Genomic DNA, 15465 nt, shown 5'->3' with positions numbered 1-15465 from the left:
GTTCATTATATATTCTATACATTTGATATAATTATTTATGCCACCATTTCTAGATACAACTTGTTTATCTCTGCACCACCCTAAGGTCGACTGTTAGTAAATGCCTTTAGCATTAAGTCCGCCTATACCTATACGTCGCTGTATTTAAAGTGTATAAATAAATTTCTGTACATACTTTCTGGTTGAACTTGACGATGCTCTCGTTCAACAGCTGCGACAGCTTGGCGTACTCCGCGTGCAGCATCTTGCGGTACTTGTCTCTCTCCTCGTTCCTGAACGCCACCTTCGCCTCGTAGTCGAACACTAAACGCAAATCGTCCTCGTTGAAGTGTTCTGGCTCTTTGTCCAGCTAGGTAGAAGTACATAAATTGATAGAGTAAAGATAAATACTTAGTGAGTATGGTCAGATTTGTCATCTATGCTGCAGACGCTACTGAACAATGGGATGTAGTGCTTTGTAGTGCGAGGGTCTTGGTAGTGTTAAGTTTATTGTTTCAGAGCAATGACACTCTATTTGACTAATTAAAAAAGCTAGCAGAGAAGGTGTTATATGATATTAGAAGAATCCCATTTTCTCACATGTTGCCAAATGTTTCTTAATCGTCTTCTTAATTCTTCATCGTCGATTGTGGATAACCAAAACAACCCTCTTTTGATTGGAATACTAGGATATGGCTATCGTGGTCATATTTACCATACACTGCGGCATCGGTATGGGCTTCTTGATCTCCTCGTGCCAGAGCTTCTCCAGCACGCCATCCATCATGTCCATCAGCGCGCGCTCTCTGAAGTCGTCCTTGGGTCCAGGGTCCGGGGGGATGATCACGATCTGGCTCGGGCTGATGTACGGCTCGATACTGCACTGTAAACACGAATAAGGCTGTTAGTCAAAGCTCGAAGGAGAGAAGGGTGGAGAAAAGTTATAGCAATACTTCAGTGATAATAATACCACTGTTGCATGGCGTTGTATCTAAATATACTTTATTATGAACAAGGATGTAAGTCAAAAACTGACCTCGAAGGAGAGAAGAGTGAAGAAAAATGAGAGCAATAATTCCGTGATAATAGCACTACACTTGCAGGACGCTACATCTAGATGTGTCTCATTATAGGTACCCGTGTTAACCTTCATGTAGAACGTTCTTCTCATAAACCGGCAGAGAATTCAGTAATAAAACATCATTCTTACGTTGTAAAGATTAGAGTGACAGAAATACCTCTTCCGGTTCCACTTTAATCAGTTTCAACGGTTGTTCCTCTTGACGCCATTCTGGGTTCTTAATCTCGATGGTCAGGTGGTGGAAGCTCCCGCGAAGATCGGATAGTTTATTTAGTTCTGTAAATAAATATTTTTTGTGTCAAAATATTTTTTCAAGCATGATGTAGGAAAGAATTGCCTTATCTTTTAACACTGACTCTACCTTTTATGTCATCTATTTCTTCAATGAGAATGGTAGGTTATGAGAACCTTTAGTGGATTAATATTAAAACAGCATTTGCAAAAGATGGCTTTAGAACTTACCTTCAATAATGAACCGTAGTCTAGCGTTTCTCTCTTCCACCAGCCCTACTTCCCGTTTCTTGAGATTCATGAGATCATCGAACTGCTTGTTGAACCACAACCGCATGTTTTGAACGTTTAGCTATAAGGTTAAAAAAATTAATTTAAAGACTTAGGTTAGGTCTGGACAAGAACTTTTTTTTACGGGAATGTCTAATTAACCTCGTAGCAGTTGAGGGTTTGTAGAGTAAGGTCTCGATGAGAAATGATTGCTCCGATCTAGTCAATACAATTGTACCAGCTTGTTTGAAACCGGAAATACATAGGCTAATTCATGAATGAAAAGTATATAATGGAGAGCATTCACGCACTCGGTTACCAGTAAAAGCAGTACGTTACGGCGACAGTGAGTGTACCTTGACGATGTGCTGCAGCCAGTTCATCTGTAGGAAGCTGAAGGCGAGGGTCTGCGGGATCATGTAGAGCGGCACGGGCACGCAGCGGTGCGCGCTGGAGGCGGCCAGCGCGTGCGGCTGCGCGCCCGCCTCCAGCGCCTGCGCCGCCTCCTCCAGCGCGCTCTCCGCGCTGCGCCGCACGTCGCGCGCCGACGGCGACGGCTCCGGCACTTCCCTTGGCACATACTCACGGTGAGGTGATCATTATAATTACTGCACCACTGGGCACGTGAATAATTATTTAACTAATGGCGACATATCACATCGCGACCGACAATGTGGACAAGTATCTACCTAGGTGATCAGTTCACAATTCCGACTTTCCTTAACCCTTGCGGCGGTAAAATTGCTTTTATGCATGGTCAAATAAAATCCGTATAAATTATACAGGATTTAAAACACGTAAATCTCCAGATAACTTAACGACATCAAAATAATTTAATAAAAGAATTATTAGAAAGAACTGCATCTTACTCAGTTTGACTCTTAGAGATGCTAGCGACTTCTTCGGAAACCTCTTCCCAGGGTTTGAACAGGTCCCCATCGTTTTCCATTTCTATAGAACGCAGCGCCTCTATCTGCTGCAGTTCAGGCCAGTTGTCGCGTTGCGTTGGCAACACTGCATAGTTTTCCACCTGCATTACAAACACAAGTACAGAGAGTATAAAAATTGCTCCATAGAATAAAAAAAATTCGTTATTTGCAAGCACTCAATACCCACAATATCATCTTACGATCGTGTTAAATTTTATGTTAAACTATGCAGCACTATGTAATTCTATATATGAGGTTTGACATGATTGATGAGAACTGAATTAAAATATTTTATCAGTACTAAACGTTACCAAACACTGAAAGACGGGACCTACTAATTTGTCCCGTACCTGATAGTGGCTGAATATGGCGAACAGCTTGACCCTCGGCGTGAGCATGGTGTCCCAGCATTGCTTCTTTATCCACGCTGTCACCTTGTCTTGCGCCATGATACGCGCTTCTGTTTCTAGTCGTATGGTTTCACGCTCTTTCTCAGCCTAGAAGAATGAAATTGAATAAATCTTACAATTAGATCCATACACATATTATTTTTCATTAAAACTCTTTTCTTCTATGTATCATTGTATAACTGAGTATGCATCAGCGTTATTCTACTTTTTTGTCTTACTGCCACGAAAAATTCCTCGATCTCATCTAGGAATCTCTTTTTTTACATTCTTTTTTTTATGTAACATAGCTACGACTACATTACATATGCGGCCATACCTGCTTCAGCCTCTCCTTCTTATGCTCTTGATGTAAGTTGAACTCGGCCAGTGAGAGTTGGTGGAGAGGCACCTCCACCAGGTTCTCCTCTAGCAGCTCTACCAACTTGTTCTGAATACTCTCGAACGTTTTAACCACCTCGTCCCGCTGCCGCTTGTAGTCCATTGCTTCTTCATGAACCTTCTTGTCTTCTTGCAAATCTAGGTAATTTTCTGATGAACCAAAAGTTATTTTGTTTTCAAATTACCATAGTGGTAGTATTCTAGGTCACCTACGGAATTTTCATTTTGTGTTTTTATGTGAGAAAGGCCTTATTTCAAAATTGTAAGTACCTATGTACCATGTAAGGTAATTAGAATCTAGATTAAGCACTGCAATAGCTAAAGTTAGTAATGCCTACGCATTCTGTCTTTGTGACAATCACAATCAACTCAAGATGAACATCTCAACGTCCTACTAAACTCTACTTACTATCTCTCTCCAATAATAGTAACGGTATGCACTTTCTCATCAAAGAGGTTGATATCTATCGGCGCGTGCGCAGGGTCGCCGGGTTCAGCGTGGGCGTGCAGCAGCGCGCAGGCGAGGGTTCGGTTTCTGCCGAGGTGCAGTATGCACGTGTTGTGAGCATCCACTAGTGCGTTACGTATGCCGCTCTCATAACGGTGGCTCGTGATTAACTTCAGCTCTGAAATTATTATTTAGTTCGCTGATTTTCTTTGCAGAAGAATCAGTAAAACAGCAAGTGGTAAGTAACCATTTGCATAGTAATAATGTAGGAATAATTGTGTGTGTATATCTCTAGGGAAAATTAAGGAAACCTATTACTGAAATAAAATAAAACAATTTATTTGAACGTAATAGAATTCCCTACCGCCAGTTTGAAAAGTAGTTCCCAAAATAGTAGGGAGGACATGAAAGTGTTGCATTTTTACCATCGCATATAATGAACCTAATAAATTAGTATTTACCATATTCTTCCGGAGCGTCAGGCTGCCTAAATATAATGGTTCCATCATATCCATACGTGAGTAATGCGCCGAAGTTGAGGAATCCCATGAAACTCTTGATGTCGTGTCCAGAATCTATTATCGGACCCATCTTCACAGAAACTGTTACGCCTTTCTACAATTAAAGTCTCTTCGTGGTTAACAAAATATTCATATTGTGTGTGAAGACGATATCGATTAATGATTACGATTATAATGTAATTATCGATTATATCGTTATCTCTGTTGATATTAAAGATATTGATGATTTTTAATGTATTATTTATTGACCTACGCTGCGGAACTATTAAATGGAACGTTTGAATCCTTTGACTTAACAGACCCCAAATCAGTAACCATTCGATATGAAGATAATTATAGAATTACTAACTTTTGCTTGCGACTTCGCTCGTCTAAAGGAGTTTTCCGCTTTATATATGTTTCCGGAATAGGAAGTAGCCTATAACCCTCCCAGGGTCTTAAACTATCTCCATACAAAATTTCATAAAAATCCGTTCAGTAGATATTGAGAAAATCGATAACATACAGACAGACAGAAAAGGGGACTTTGTTTTATATGTATAGATTATTTGAATTAACTCACATCCCCAGACAGTTTGAGCACGTGGAACTGCTTGCTGAGGTGTGGAATGGCGAGCATGGTGTCCTTGGTGCTGAGAGGCAACAGCTTCTGGTATGGACCCTGCATCTTGCCCGCGAACTTGTTGTCTTTACCAGATTCAGCGTTTATGCAGATTATCCTCTCGCCTGTTGGAGGATTTTATGTCAAAATGGGTAGGTAGGTAGTTAGTTTAAATTTGATCAGGATAAAGTTGTGCAGGAAAGTGAGCTTAGATATGGTGGTTATGAAAAATTATGCAGCTTTTATTTAATTCATAGTCATGATGTTGCCCTGAAAAAGCTAAGGATAAAAAATACGCACAATTTAATTTGGCCGGGCAAGAGCTGATTACTCAAACCACCCTAATTACATCTTCTGATATTATCTAATCTTTGATTACGTGTGCAACAGTGGCAATGGTTCCATATAACCCGATTCCTGCTTTCCTCTCACAATTTATGTAAAATTTAATCTAATTATCATCAAGAGGTTTTATAGACGGCACTAATAAATATTAATCGGTACCTATATGTTGGGCCGGGCTCCCGTTCGTAAAATATCATTCTTCGCCACTAGTGTACCATACATGTATTATTACTCGTGCTCTGATTATTAGGAATTTTATTTAATTTATTAATGAAATTCTCGTGCAATTCCTCACCAATAGCATACTTGTCGGAGAAGAGCACGAGGCTGAAGCTGCGCATGGCGTCTCCGACCCTCATGAGGAAGCAGTCCGCCAGCCCGCGGCCCAGCTCCGTGTAGCGCACCAGCGTCAACTTGTAATCTTCCGACAACTAAGGGATTGACTTATTGATAAAGAAATTATGCCGGAATTAATGTTGCACATTGTACGAAAACTATTATTCTGACACTTCATGACTAGATTGGCTTTCGTCAGTAGGCTTTATATAAAGTGACGTCGGAAGATCTATATAGGACCAGTCGGTCGTATAAAAGTTGCTATTAACCAATACTTTGTACTAAAAAATCATGACCATGTAAATCCCGTCACATCTGTAGGCATAGGCGCCGCAAAATGCTTTATCATAATAAAAGCTCTGTGGTCGTTAGTTCCCATTGTTGCAGATTCATTCACTGACTTACATTTTTCGTGATATATTTCTGGGTAGGGGGGTGCACCTGCATCTACCTCCCTTTCGGCGGCCATGTCTGCAACAAATTACAAAGTACCTGAAAGTCAGAACTTACTTTGTAAATAAAAATGTGCCCAGCAGACATGGCGGCCGCCACCAGCTCCCGTCCGGTGGGTGAGAACACCACTTCAGACACTATCTGGTTGGTGAGGCACACGCTGCCGGCCTTCTCCAGACCCTCGGGGCTGTACGTGAACAGGGCCATGCCGTAGTTCGTGTCCACCTCACCGTACACGATGAGCAATGGGTCCATCGGGCTCGCTTGGAACGATATGTCCTCGCCTTCTACGAACTTGACGAGTACCTGAAACAAAAAAGATTTTTTCTGTAGGTATCATAGTAAAGAGAGCGTTAAAGAATAACCCCCTTATTCATAAACGTTTTTCATCTAAGGACGGAGTAAAGCTGTGATAACAAGCCTGTTTCAGACACAGGGCCTTTGTGATTGGCTAATATTGTTGTATCTCAATATTAGGTAATCACAACGGCCCTATGTCTACGCACTGCGAAGGCTGCCATGCCGTCAGCACTGAGAAACAGACTTGTTATCACAGCTTTACTCCGTCCTTAGATAAAAAACGTCTATGAATAAGGGGGTAAGTAAGTAGTATAACACCTGTAGTAAGTATTCATTGTGTATTTTAAGGTATCTTTCGTAAGAACATTTCCCGATCATCATGTTTTTATTTTCACAGCTGATCTTGCAGTTTTGCCATTTCCCAACAAACGAGCAATCAAATTAAATTATTATTTTTTTGTTTATTGCTTTACATGATAGTGACTGCCCTTCGCCTGATGATAAGCCATACGACCGCCCACAAACAGTAGAAACACCATTCAACAGCTTGAATTACAAAGTATTGTTTCAAAACAACTTCACGATAAATTATTCTGATGCTGATAGCAATCCCTATATTTATTTTTATTTCCTTAAGTATTTAGATCAAACAATAATGTACTTATTACCAATTTTGTGGATAATATTTCGTAGATACACAGAACTCCTGAATCGTCAATTGTCGCCAGGTGAGTATAGTCGGGCGCTATCATCTGGACCTTTGTTATATTCCTGAAATAAATAATTTGTATGACATTCTGCAAGAATAATATTATCAACCATCAAATTCAATTAGAACCGGTAACTTTTACTACTAACTACCAATCTATTGTACTGATTAATTTTTATTAGTTTGAAACTTTATTAATGACTAGCTTCCGCCCGCAGCTTCGCCTGCGTGGATTTCGGGCTTCAAAAATGGAGGAGGTGCTCAATTTGTCGGGATGTTTTTTTTAATGTATGGTGGTATACAGGTGGTCCGATTGTCCGGTCAGGGTCTGATGATGGGATCCTGGTGAAATCGAAGGAACTTTTAACCATTAAGGTTGCACACGCGACGGAAACTTAAAAAATGGAGTAACTTCTCCCGTTTTCCCAACATTTCCCTTCACTGCTCTGCTCCTATTCATTGTAGCGTGATGAAAAGTATACTATAACCAGCTCAGGAGTATGAAAAATAATTGTACCAAGTTTCGTTAAAATCCGTCGAGTAGTTTTTGTTTCTATAACGGTTATACAGACAGACAGACAGACAAAAATTTTACTAATTGCATTTTTGGCATCAGTATCGATCCCTAATCACTCCCTGATAGTTATTTTGGTAATATATTTCATGTACAGAATTGACCTCTCTACAGATATATTATAAGTATAGAATAGAAGATATAGATAGAAGATAGAAGATAGATATAGATAAGTACATGTCTTGTAAAAAAAATCCCTATTTTTTATATTGTATAATATCTTATATGTTTCCCAAATAAATAAACAAATATAAAAAAAAGTTTCTAACGATTTAAATGATGAAAAGGTTATCTCTAAAAGTCGAAGAAAACAATAAGCATTCAAATATAAATAAATATTATTACCTCATTTCCCCCCTTACCTCTGTTTGTGAGTGAACAGGTTGACGTGGACCTTGTCCTCGTCTCCTGTGATCCTGTACACCAACCCGCTGCTGGTCCACACGGCGGCCACGTCGTTGGTGGAGTTGGACAGGAGGCGCACCACGTCGTCGTGAGGGATGAACGTGAACACCACCTTCCATGTGCTCCCGGATTTCTTTAGTGACTGTTGAGAGAGATTACAGGTAACAAATTATGATGTTAAAATCTCACTTATAAAATAAAATGGTCATTTTTTTTGAATTCTAGAATTTTGAATCTCATGAGGGATTTAGATTATTAAACTTGTAAGCAATATTTGGAAACATTCGTAATTGGGTATTTTAGTAGATACTTAGTATTTGCGATTGCGAGATGTAGCAACTGTACACCAAATTTTTATATCCTAGAAACTCTCTCTCTGTTGATTTGTGACTAGCGCTCCTATGAAGTTAATTATCGTGCAATTACACCGTCTCATCTATAAGGCCACTTTAAACTATGGATTTTGGAGTCCTGATACGCTATTTAGGTGTCCATGCGAGGACAGAATACGCGAACTGTATTTATATATATCCCAATATACCATTATTACTATAATCCACTACAATGGTGTTTACAGTGACACATCTTTGAAAAATACTGATCAAACTCACCCGCAGACAATTATCAGGTCCGTACAACAGCATCCCATTGCCAAAGGTGCAGACGCTCGGCTTGCGTGTACCCTTCCGCTCTTCAGACCATTCGAGCTGGGTTACCATGCCGATGCCGTCCGAGAGGATCTGGGTGAGCATCGAATGGGCAAATCATTTGCAATTGTCCAGGATTGGTCATTGAACAAATACACGCTTGTTGTCACCGTAGGGGTAGACACAGGCATTATTGTCCTATGATTTGACGGGGAGCGAGCCTATCGCCATATTTGGGTACAAATTCCAGACTCTAGGCTGATTTGTCAACATTTGATGATCACTAAAATACTCCCAAATTGATAGGAATTTTCCTAGCTTGTATGTACCTATTTTTTTTTCTTAAATCTCATAAGCATAACAATTATTTCATAAGTCAGTTTTGTTTTATGAATCTTGAACAGCACTTGTTATTAATGCATCAATACCTACACCATACAAATTCCCACTAGGATCAATAGCGTACAGCTGCCCCTCGTTGCTCCAACAGACGCCGACGAGCGGCGGCACCGACACCTCCCAACCCGTCTTCTCTTCCTTGGGCCGCTTCAGCATGAAGCACTTCTTGTAGCACTGCGCCACTTCCCACACAATCAGACCCTCGCCCCAACACTCGCAGATTAACATGTGGGAGCGGCTTGCCCTAAAGAGCAAGATAATCACACTTTAGTGCTATAGCAGTCCACAAATTTCCCAAAGCTAAACTAAAACGTGATTTCTTAAGCGAAGAAGTTCTCAGCCGTACACGACGACCTATAGGTATATGAGTATAAGATGTAAAAAAAGAAAGTATCGGGCTTTTAAAAACTTCATGAGTAAGTAATGATTCTGCGAGAATGGTTTATATTTTATCAATACCGAGATTATAAATTTATTTCCATTCGATAACAAAGAAACATAAGCTGTACCATAAAAGTAGGTAAGACAGCAGTTTATATTTCATCGAAATCAAACATACATCACACAGTTTTTTTATATTGTCTACCTACATATTTTAATTATTGTAAAATGTAGGTTGATGTTGTAACTTTCACTTTACATACGACTAACACCAATCCGGTCTGTGACCATGAAGGCTGCAAACTCTTCGAAACGTCGGGAGAAAAGTAAAATATTATAAAAAATTGTGATAAAAACTGAAAACCATTTTTATGTCGATGTCTAACATTCCCGTGAACATTCCTTATGTTTCCATTCCTTATCATTCTGCAGTTTATTGTTTACAATTTTGCTAGTCTTAAATATTTGAAATATTTTTCAGTGACCCCACTGCATCTGATGGTAAGTGGAGTGGGTTCCAATAGAATGTTGACTGACGAAAAATGATTGCCACTTGGCAGTCGACATAATTATGCCGGCCTGTTGAAACCGGATGTACACAGGCTGATCTCTGAACGCGATTCACTTAATTGGGCCACTATGGCGGGTTTTAACACCTTGTGTATGGTGGTCGTTGTGCATCAACACAAACCCAAAACTCACATATAAATCTGACTGCGTCGTATAACTCCAGTGGGTAGAGAGATGAGCCGCTGCTTGGTTCGCCAATTCCACACAGATATCAAGTAGTCCGGGAAACCACTGAACCCCGCCACCAGGTCGCACTCCATGAGGCACAGGCCTTTGTATCTGTTCACGTCAGTATCTGAGGATATTATAATTTGTTGTACCGGACAAATTAACCGTTATTTTCAATAAATGATTACAATGGCGTTTTTCGATCTATCTCGAAAATGGACTAATCAAAATAAAGGTTTTTATGACATGCTCACAAATGAGTTATTTTGATTGGTTCAGTCTCGGGATCAGATTGTTGATTGAGATCAGGAGATGCAGGAGATATTGTAATGCATAAGCGTGTGCTCAATACACAGGTGCACTATCACAGTTCGGTGAGACGTCGATTCGGCATGACCGGAACTTAACTCCGATCTGCAACTGAGTTATTTTTAAGATGGAAAAACCCAGTCATTATTTTGGGTCGACCTGGGTTTGAACCCAGTACCTCAGCGCCAGTAGTCGTACTCGTATCGTGTACAATTATAACTAGGCCGCCGAGGTAGTCAATTTTCCATTATATTGCTGCGACAACAATCGTAGATCAGAGGCGGCCTTTTTATGATGCATTATGCATAGAAAATAGTATTTTAGTTCTTATAGTCTAAAGATGATTCAATTTATTACCTTTTAATTCCGTGATAATATTGAACGATGGGTAAGTGACGATAAATATTCGCGCATTCTTCACTTTCTCGGCAAACGCGAACAGGTTTGTTCTATGTCCTGCAAAACGAAGACTCCGATCCAATTACGCACTTACTTAACTTTAACGAATAACACGCTAAAGAAACATCTCATTCTTCCCTTCACTTTCGGAGGAAACAGAAAGAATATATGATATTCATCTCCTACGCCCATTTTCAAGGGTAAGAATAATACCATCATATTACTACTGAAAAAAATCCAACAACCGCTTTCGGCCGGCAGCGCATCCTTACAAATTCTTTTGGATTTGTGGGTAGATGCACATTTGTAGGCGGTAGGATTGGTTTCTTTGCCGGATGCAATAATAAAGGAATATAATTCAGGAGCATGCCTTCACGTACCTGCAACAACATCAACACCGTCACCCCTTGTGACGTCATTGGCGACATACACATGTTCAACGTGCGTCTTCAAATTCAAAAACACGATGTAAATATCATGGGCGACTGCGAGGACGTCCTTGCCGATGAACGTCATGAAATCCAAACGCTGCGGTATCACCCATCTAAAAGAAGTTTTGAAGTTTATAGAAAGAAGTGGTTGATTCTTGAGTCGAAGATTCAATTGTGCGTTGTATTGTGTTCATAGATATGCAGGTTTTACTCCTCGTATAAAATGAACTAAGTAGCGTTAGGGATCTTACATAGGTAATAAATAATTATATAAATGACAATTTGATTTCGATGGGAAAAATGCCGATTGTTGATTTGCTTTCTTAGATATAAGGGTTTTAATTTCACAAATCATAAGTAAACTTACAACAGAAACTAAATATAATAATTTTTCTTAGTCTCTTTTTAGTGTAAATAGTAAGAAAACAAGAGTTATGAGCTGCATTCCAATAGCGAAAACTCGACACCTAAGGACCAAAGTCCAAACAACTGAGATAACCATTCCATAACTCCTTGTTGAAATGAAGAGCAATAACGACTAAGGCATAGGTTTGCTTATCATAAACCGTTGGGAAATTTTAATTTTCACAGCGTAGGCTAGGTAGGACTTAAAAAGAGGGTACAAGTATAAATTACCTACTAATAAACAAAGGTACATCTAATCAAGTAAGTAAATAATAAACAAATTAATTGTAGAATTTGTTATTTTCATAATTACCTACCTCACTTTCGGATCGTAAGTTTTATCGTTGCTTAAAGTTTCTGACTTCTCCTCCGTCATTTTTTAATTAGCATAAATCTAATGAAATAGAATTACGTATTGATTTAATTCAAAGAGAATTATAATATATATGAAAATTCACCGAATACTACTTATTATTAGCCGTCATTATTATTTAATAAACAAAATAGATGTTATGCTTAGCAACCAGTCTTTAAATAATGAGATTCCGCGTTACAATAAAATTATGAATAATTAGTGTTAGAATCCTGTATTCAAACAGGATACAAAAAATGTTAAATTGCATATTTTATTAGGTAAGTACATAAATTAATTATGGTAAGTATTCGGTGAAAAATCTGTTCTTTGTTGTGTTGTTTCACTTTACTCAGAAAATTAATTTGAATCATTTTATGCGGACTTTTACTCATTGTAACACATAAAGACAATTAATAAAAATATCCGTGCATCGGAACGTTATTCTATCTGTCAAAAAATTATACAAGGGACGGAAAGTGATTTACGATTTATTGATAAGAAAAATATTGTATAAAAATGTTTCGAAATATATGTGTCATTTCTAATATTGTGACTGAATGCGTGTTTAAAATGTGAAAAGTGTCCGTGAGGTTACACACTCTCCATCATGTAAGTAAAGTGGTATTTGCGTCGGACCAAATCGAATGTTTATTTTCGTCAAATTCTTTTTATGTGTTATTGATGTTTTGTGTGATTTGCGCGTATAGGGATAATTTCACCGGATCGTTAGACCAAAGATGGAACACGACGTCGATAGCGGATATAACGATGGACCGGACCTTCGCCCTGCTCCTTGTCTCTCTAATATCCGCTATCCTCTGGGTAGTTTATATAACGTACTACAACAGCCGTGTCCTCGGATACATACTGACCAGGCTCATCAACAAGTTCTACTTCCAAGATGAGAACTTCAAGATTGGTGAGTGACAGACTATTTGCTATATTAAATTAGCTTGATACATTGCAAATCAATATCTAGGTGAACATGTGTACAGATCTCATACCCGTCGCATTATACTTTCTAGTACAAGTTGAGAATAATTAAGGAACTGTATAATATTATTAGCTTCAATTAGTGGCTACTAACATTAATGAATGACTCATCAATGGAGAGTGTATTCAATGAAAGAACTGGTGCATTTCATATCCTAAGAATATAAATGAAACATTCTATCTCAGTTTCATATTTACATCTTGCTATTGCCAGTGACTTGCACACTATTTATATAAAATTTTATATTCACTTAATAGAAATGTCACTACCAATAGGAGACCCATGGCAAGTCAAAATGAGGCACATCATATAAAAAAATTATCTATTTTCGAACTTTTAATTTAACAACCATGCAAAATTGTATGTGTCCTGTTTCAATAATAAAAGGCTATTTAATTTAATTTAATAGAAACACTGTTATTTTTTGTAAATGAATTGATAAAAATAATAAAGGTATGAGTAAGTAGGACAGTATGTTTACACATTGCACATGCATATCACCAAACCTACTTTATAATATTATTGATAACTATAGATTTATAGTCTAAAATACACTATAGTATACAAAAGTTTCACTTTATCTATCATTTGTATATCTATAAGCCATTTGGTGCATAATTACATTTTTAATTATTATAATAGATCATTACAATCATACACGTATTTGTATTTACAATAATTATAGATATGTTGATAAAATATATGTCATTCTCATATAGCTTATCAGCACCTTATCAGTTAACATATTGAGTTCCAATAATTATGGTTTTGTTGTTTGTTTGTCCTTGAATCTTACGAACACAATAATAGTTTTTGAAATTGCATATTGTTTTAATTTGCTCATTGGTTTCATAATATAATATTTGTAAATATATTATCATGTGTTTACTTTCCAAAAAATATGTTCCAAAATTCACTTACAGCCTTTTTCTACAAACAATCCGTTTTCAATCTTCAATCTGATTCTGAGAATAAACCAACCAAAATAACTCATTTGTAAGCATGTTGAATATAACTTCTGATTGTTCACTGTTGAGATAATTGTTTTTGTAAAAATGGCAGATAATGTGTTTATTTTAACACAGACTAGTGTCTTCAATTAAAATTAATGTATTATCAGAATCTTACTACCATGATATATAGTATACTCTTCGGTGGTATAGTGGTCCAGTGGCCCAGCAGTGGGACAATATATAATACAGGGCTCATATTATTTTACTACTAATGTTGTATGCTCTAAATAAAGTCAGAAATAAAACTTAATATAGTAGAGTGGTAAACAATGTGTATGGATACTCCATACTTAAAGTATATATGCTTTCACCTTGCTGGTCTGCTGTTACTTGCATACTAATTATTATAGAATTAAATTAGCGAAGGTCTAGACTAGCTTATCTGATGGGTATGATTGTGATGAAATAATTTAAATTTATTTTAATTCATGAGATTGCAAATTCACCGATCAGCTTTTGTTGTTGTGCAGTCATAATTTAATTATTTTTATATACCCTGTAGAAGATTTAAATTGGTACTAAAATATGTACATTAGTTTTATATAAAGTATTTAAGTGCATACTTTAGTATGAACATAGTACATGTAGACTTATGGTCCCAAAACTGTTTCCAAGCATGGACCGAATTAAACATACAAGATTTCTCTCCTAAAAAAATTAATTATGCAAGCATAATAAACTACATGCTGTTACATAATGTTCTCAATCATCACTTATAATATTGTGGTTTAGTGAGTAATATAAATATAACAGAAGCTGTGATGTGGTTAAATTCCTGTATTATTTCCTTTTATTTCAATTCCTTGTTTACACACTTAGTACAATCTAATTACTTTGGCAGTCCACATTGACTAACTGCTTAATATGGATTATAGATTTATAATTTGATTTTATAAACACATCTATGAAACAAAGTTCTAATGTAATAACAGTATTTAGAACCTCATAATATTATCATAATCTCATAGTGACTGGATATGAATTATTAACAGGTCTTATAACACTTTGTTACTTCAGACTTCTTTTCAGCACCCTCCTATCTTTAAGAAATGTGGGTGCATGCATGGCACTTTCTCAGTGTCAAGTTGTTAGTCTAAAATTACTCAGAGATTGATTAGGCACTGTGTACTATTTGATAGTCTTGTTTTTGTGCGGTCAAGAATAGTTTTAACCACATACATACACAACTAGGTGTGTAACCTATTGGTTCTAATGTTATGTCTTATCATAATGCAATATTTTGCATGATGATGAAAAAAGTGTAGTGTAATGCAATGCTTTGTAATTAAAAATTCTAAAATATATTATACTGTTTATTTATCTTTATGAGCTGCATAGACATACTATCAGGAGACTAGTTTGTGTAATCATAAATAATATGGTTTTGTATGCTAACACATTTTCAGGTTCATTCACTCTCAATG

The 15465-nt window shown here is 37.3% G+C and overlaps 1 protein-coding gene across 1 annotated transcript; it reads right to left on the bottom strand.

Annotated features, from left to right (window-relative positions):
- Positions 1–175: 175 nt before the first annotated feature.
- LOC119190249 (cilia- and flagella-associated protein 43-like) lies at positions 176–12302 on the bottom strand (the record flags this gene model as incomplete). Its single annotated transcript, XM_037441713.1, is given in 22 exon segments — positions 176–349; positions 695–862; positions 1218–1336; positions 1523–1643; positions 1918–2131; positions 2431–2591; positions 2841–2987; positions 3217–3428; positions 3589–3596; positions 3688–3904; positions 4188–4341; positions 4810–4973; positions 5489–5624; positions 6040–6288; positions 6951–7053; positions 7928–8112; positions 8582–8710; positions 9050–9260; positions 10100–10262; positions 10802–10900; positions 11224–11387; positions 11997–12302. Coding segments are annotated over 22 exon segments (3357 nt in total), but the record flags the coding sequence as incomplete, so codon positions are not given.
- Positions 12303–15465: the final 3163 nt, after the last annotated feature.

This window comes from Manduca sexta, chromosome 23 (assembly GCF_014839805.1).
Source record: "Manduca sexta isolate Smith_Timp_Sample1 chromosome 23, JHU_Msex_v1.0, whole genome shotgun sequence".
Lineage (NCBI taxonomy): Eukaryota > Metazoa > Arthropoda > Insecta > Lepidoptera > Sphingidae > Manduca > Manduca sexta.
Note: the sequence above shows the minus strand (reverse complement) of the source record. Positions and strands in the feature narration are given on the sequence as shown.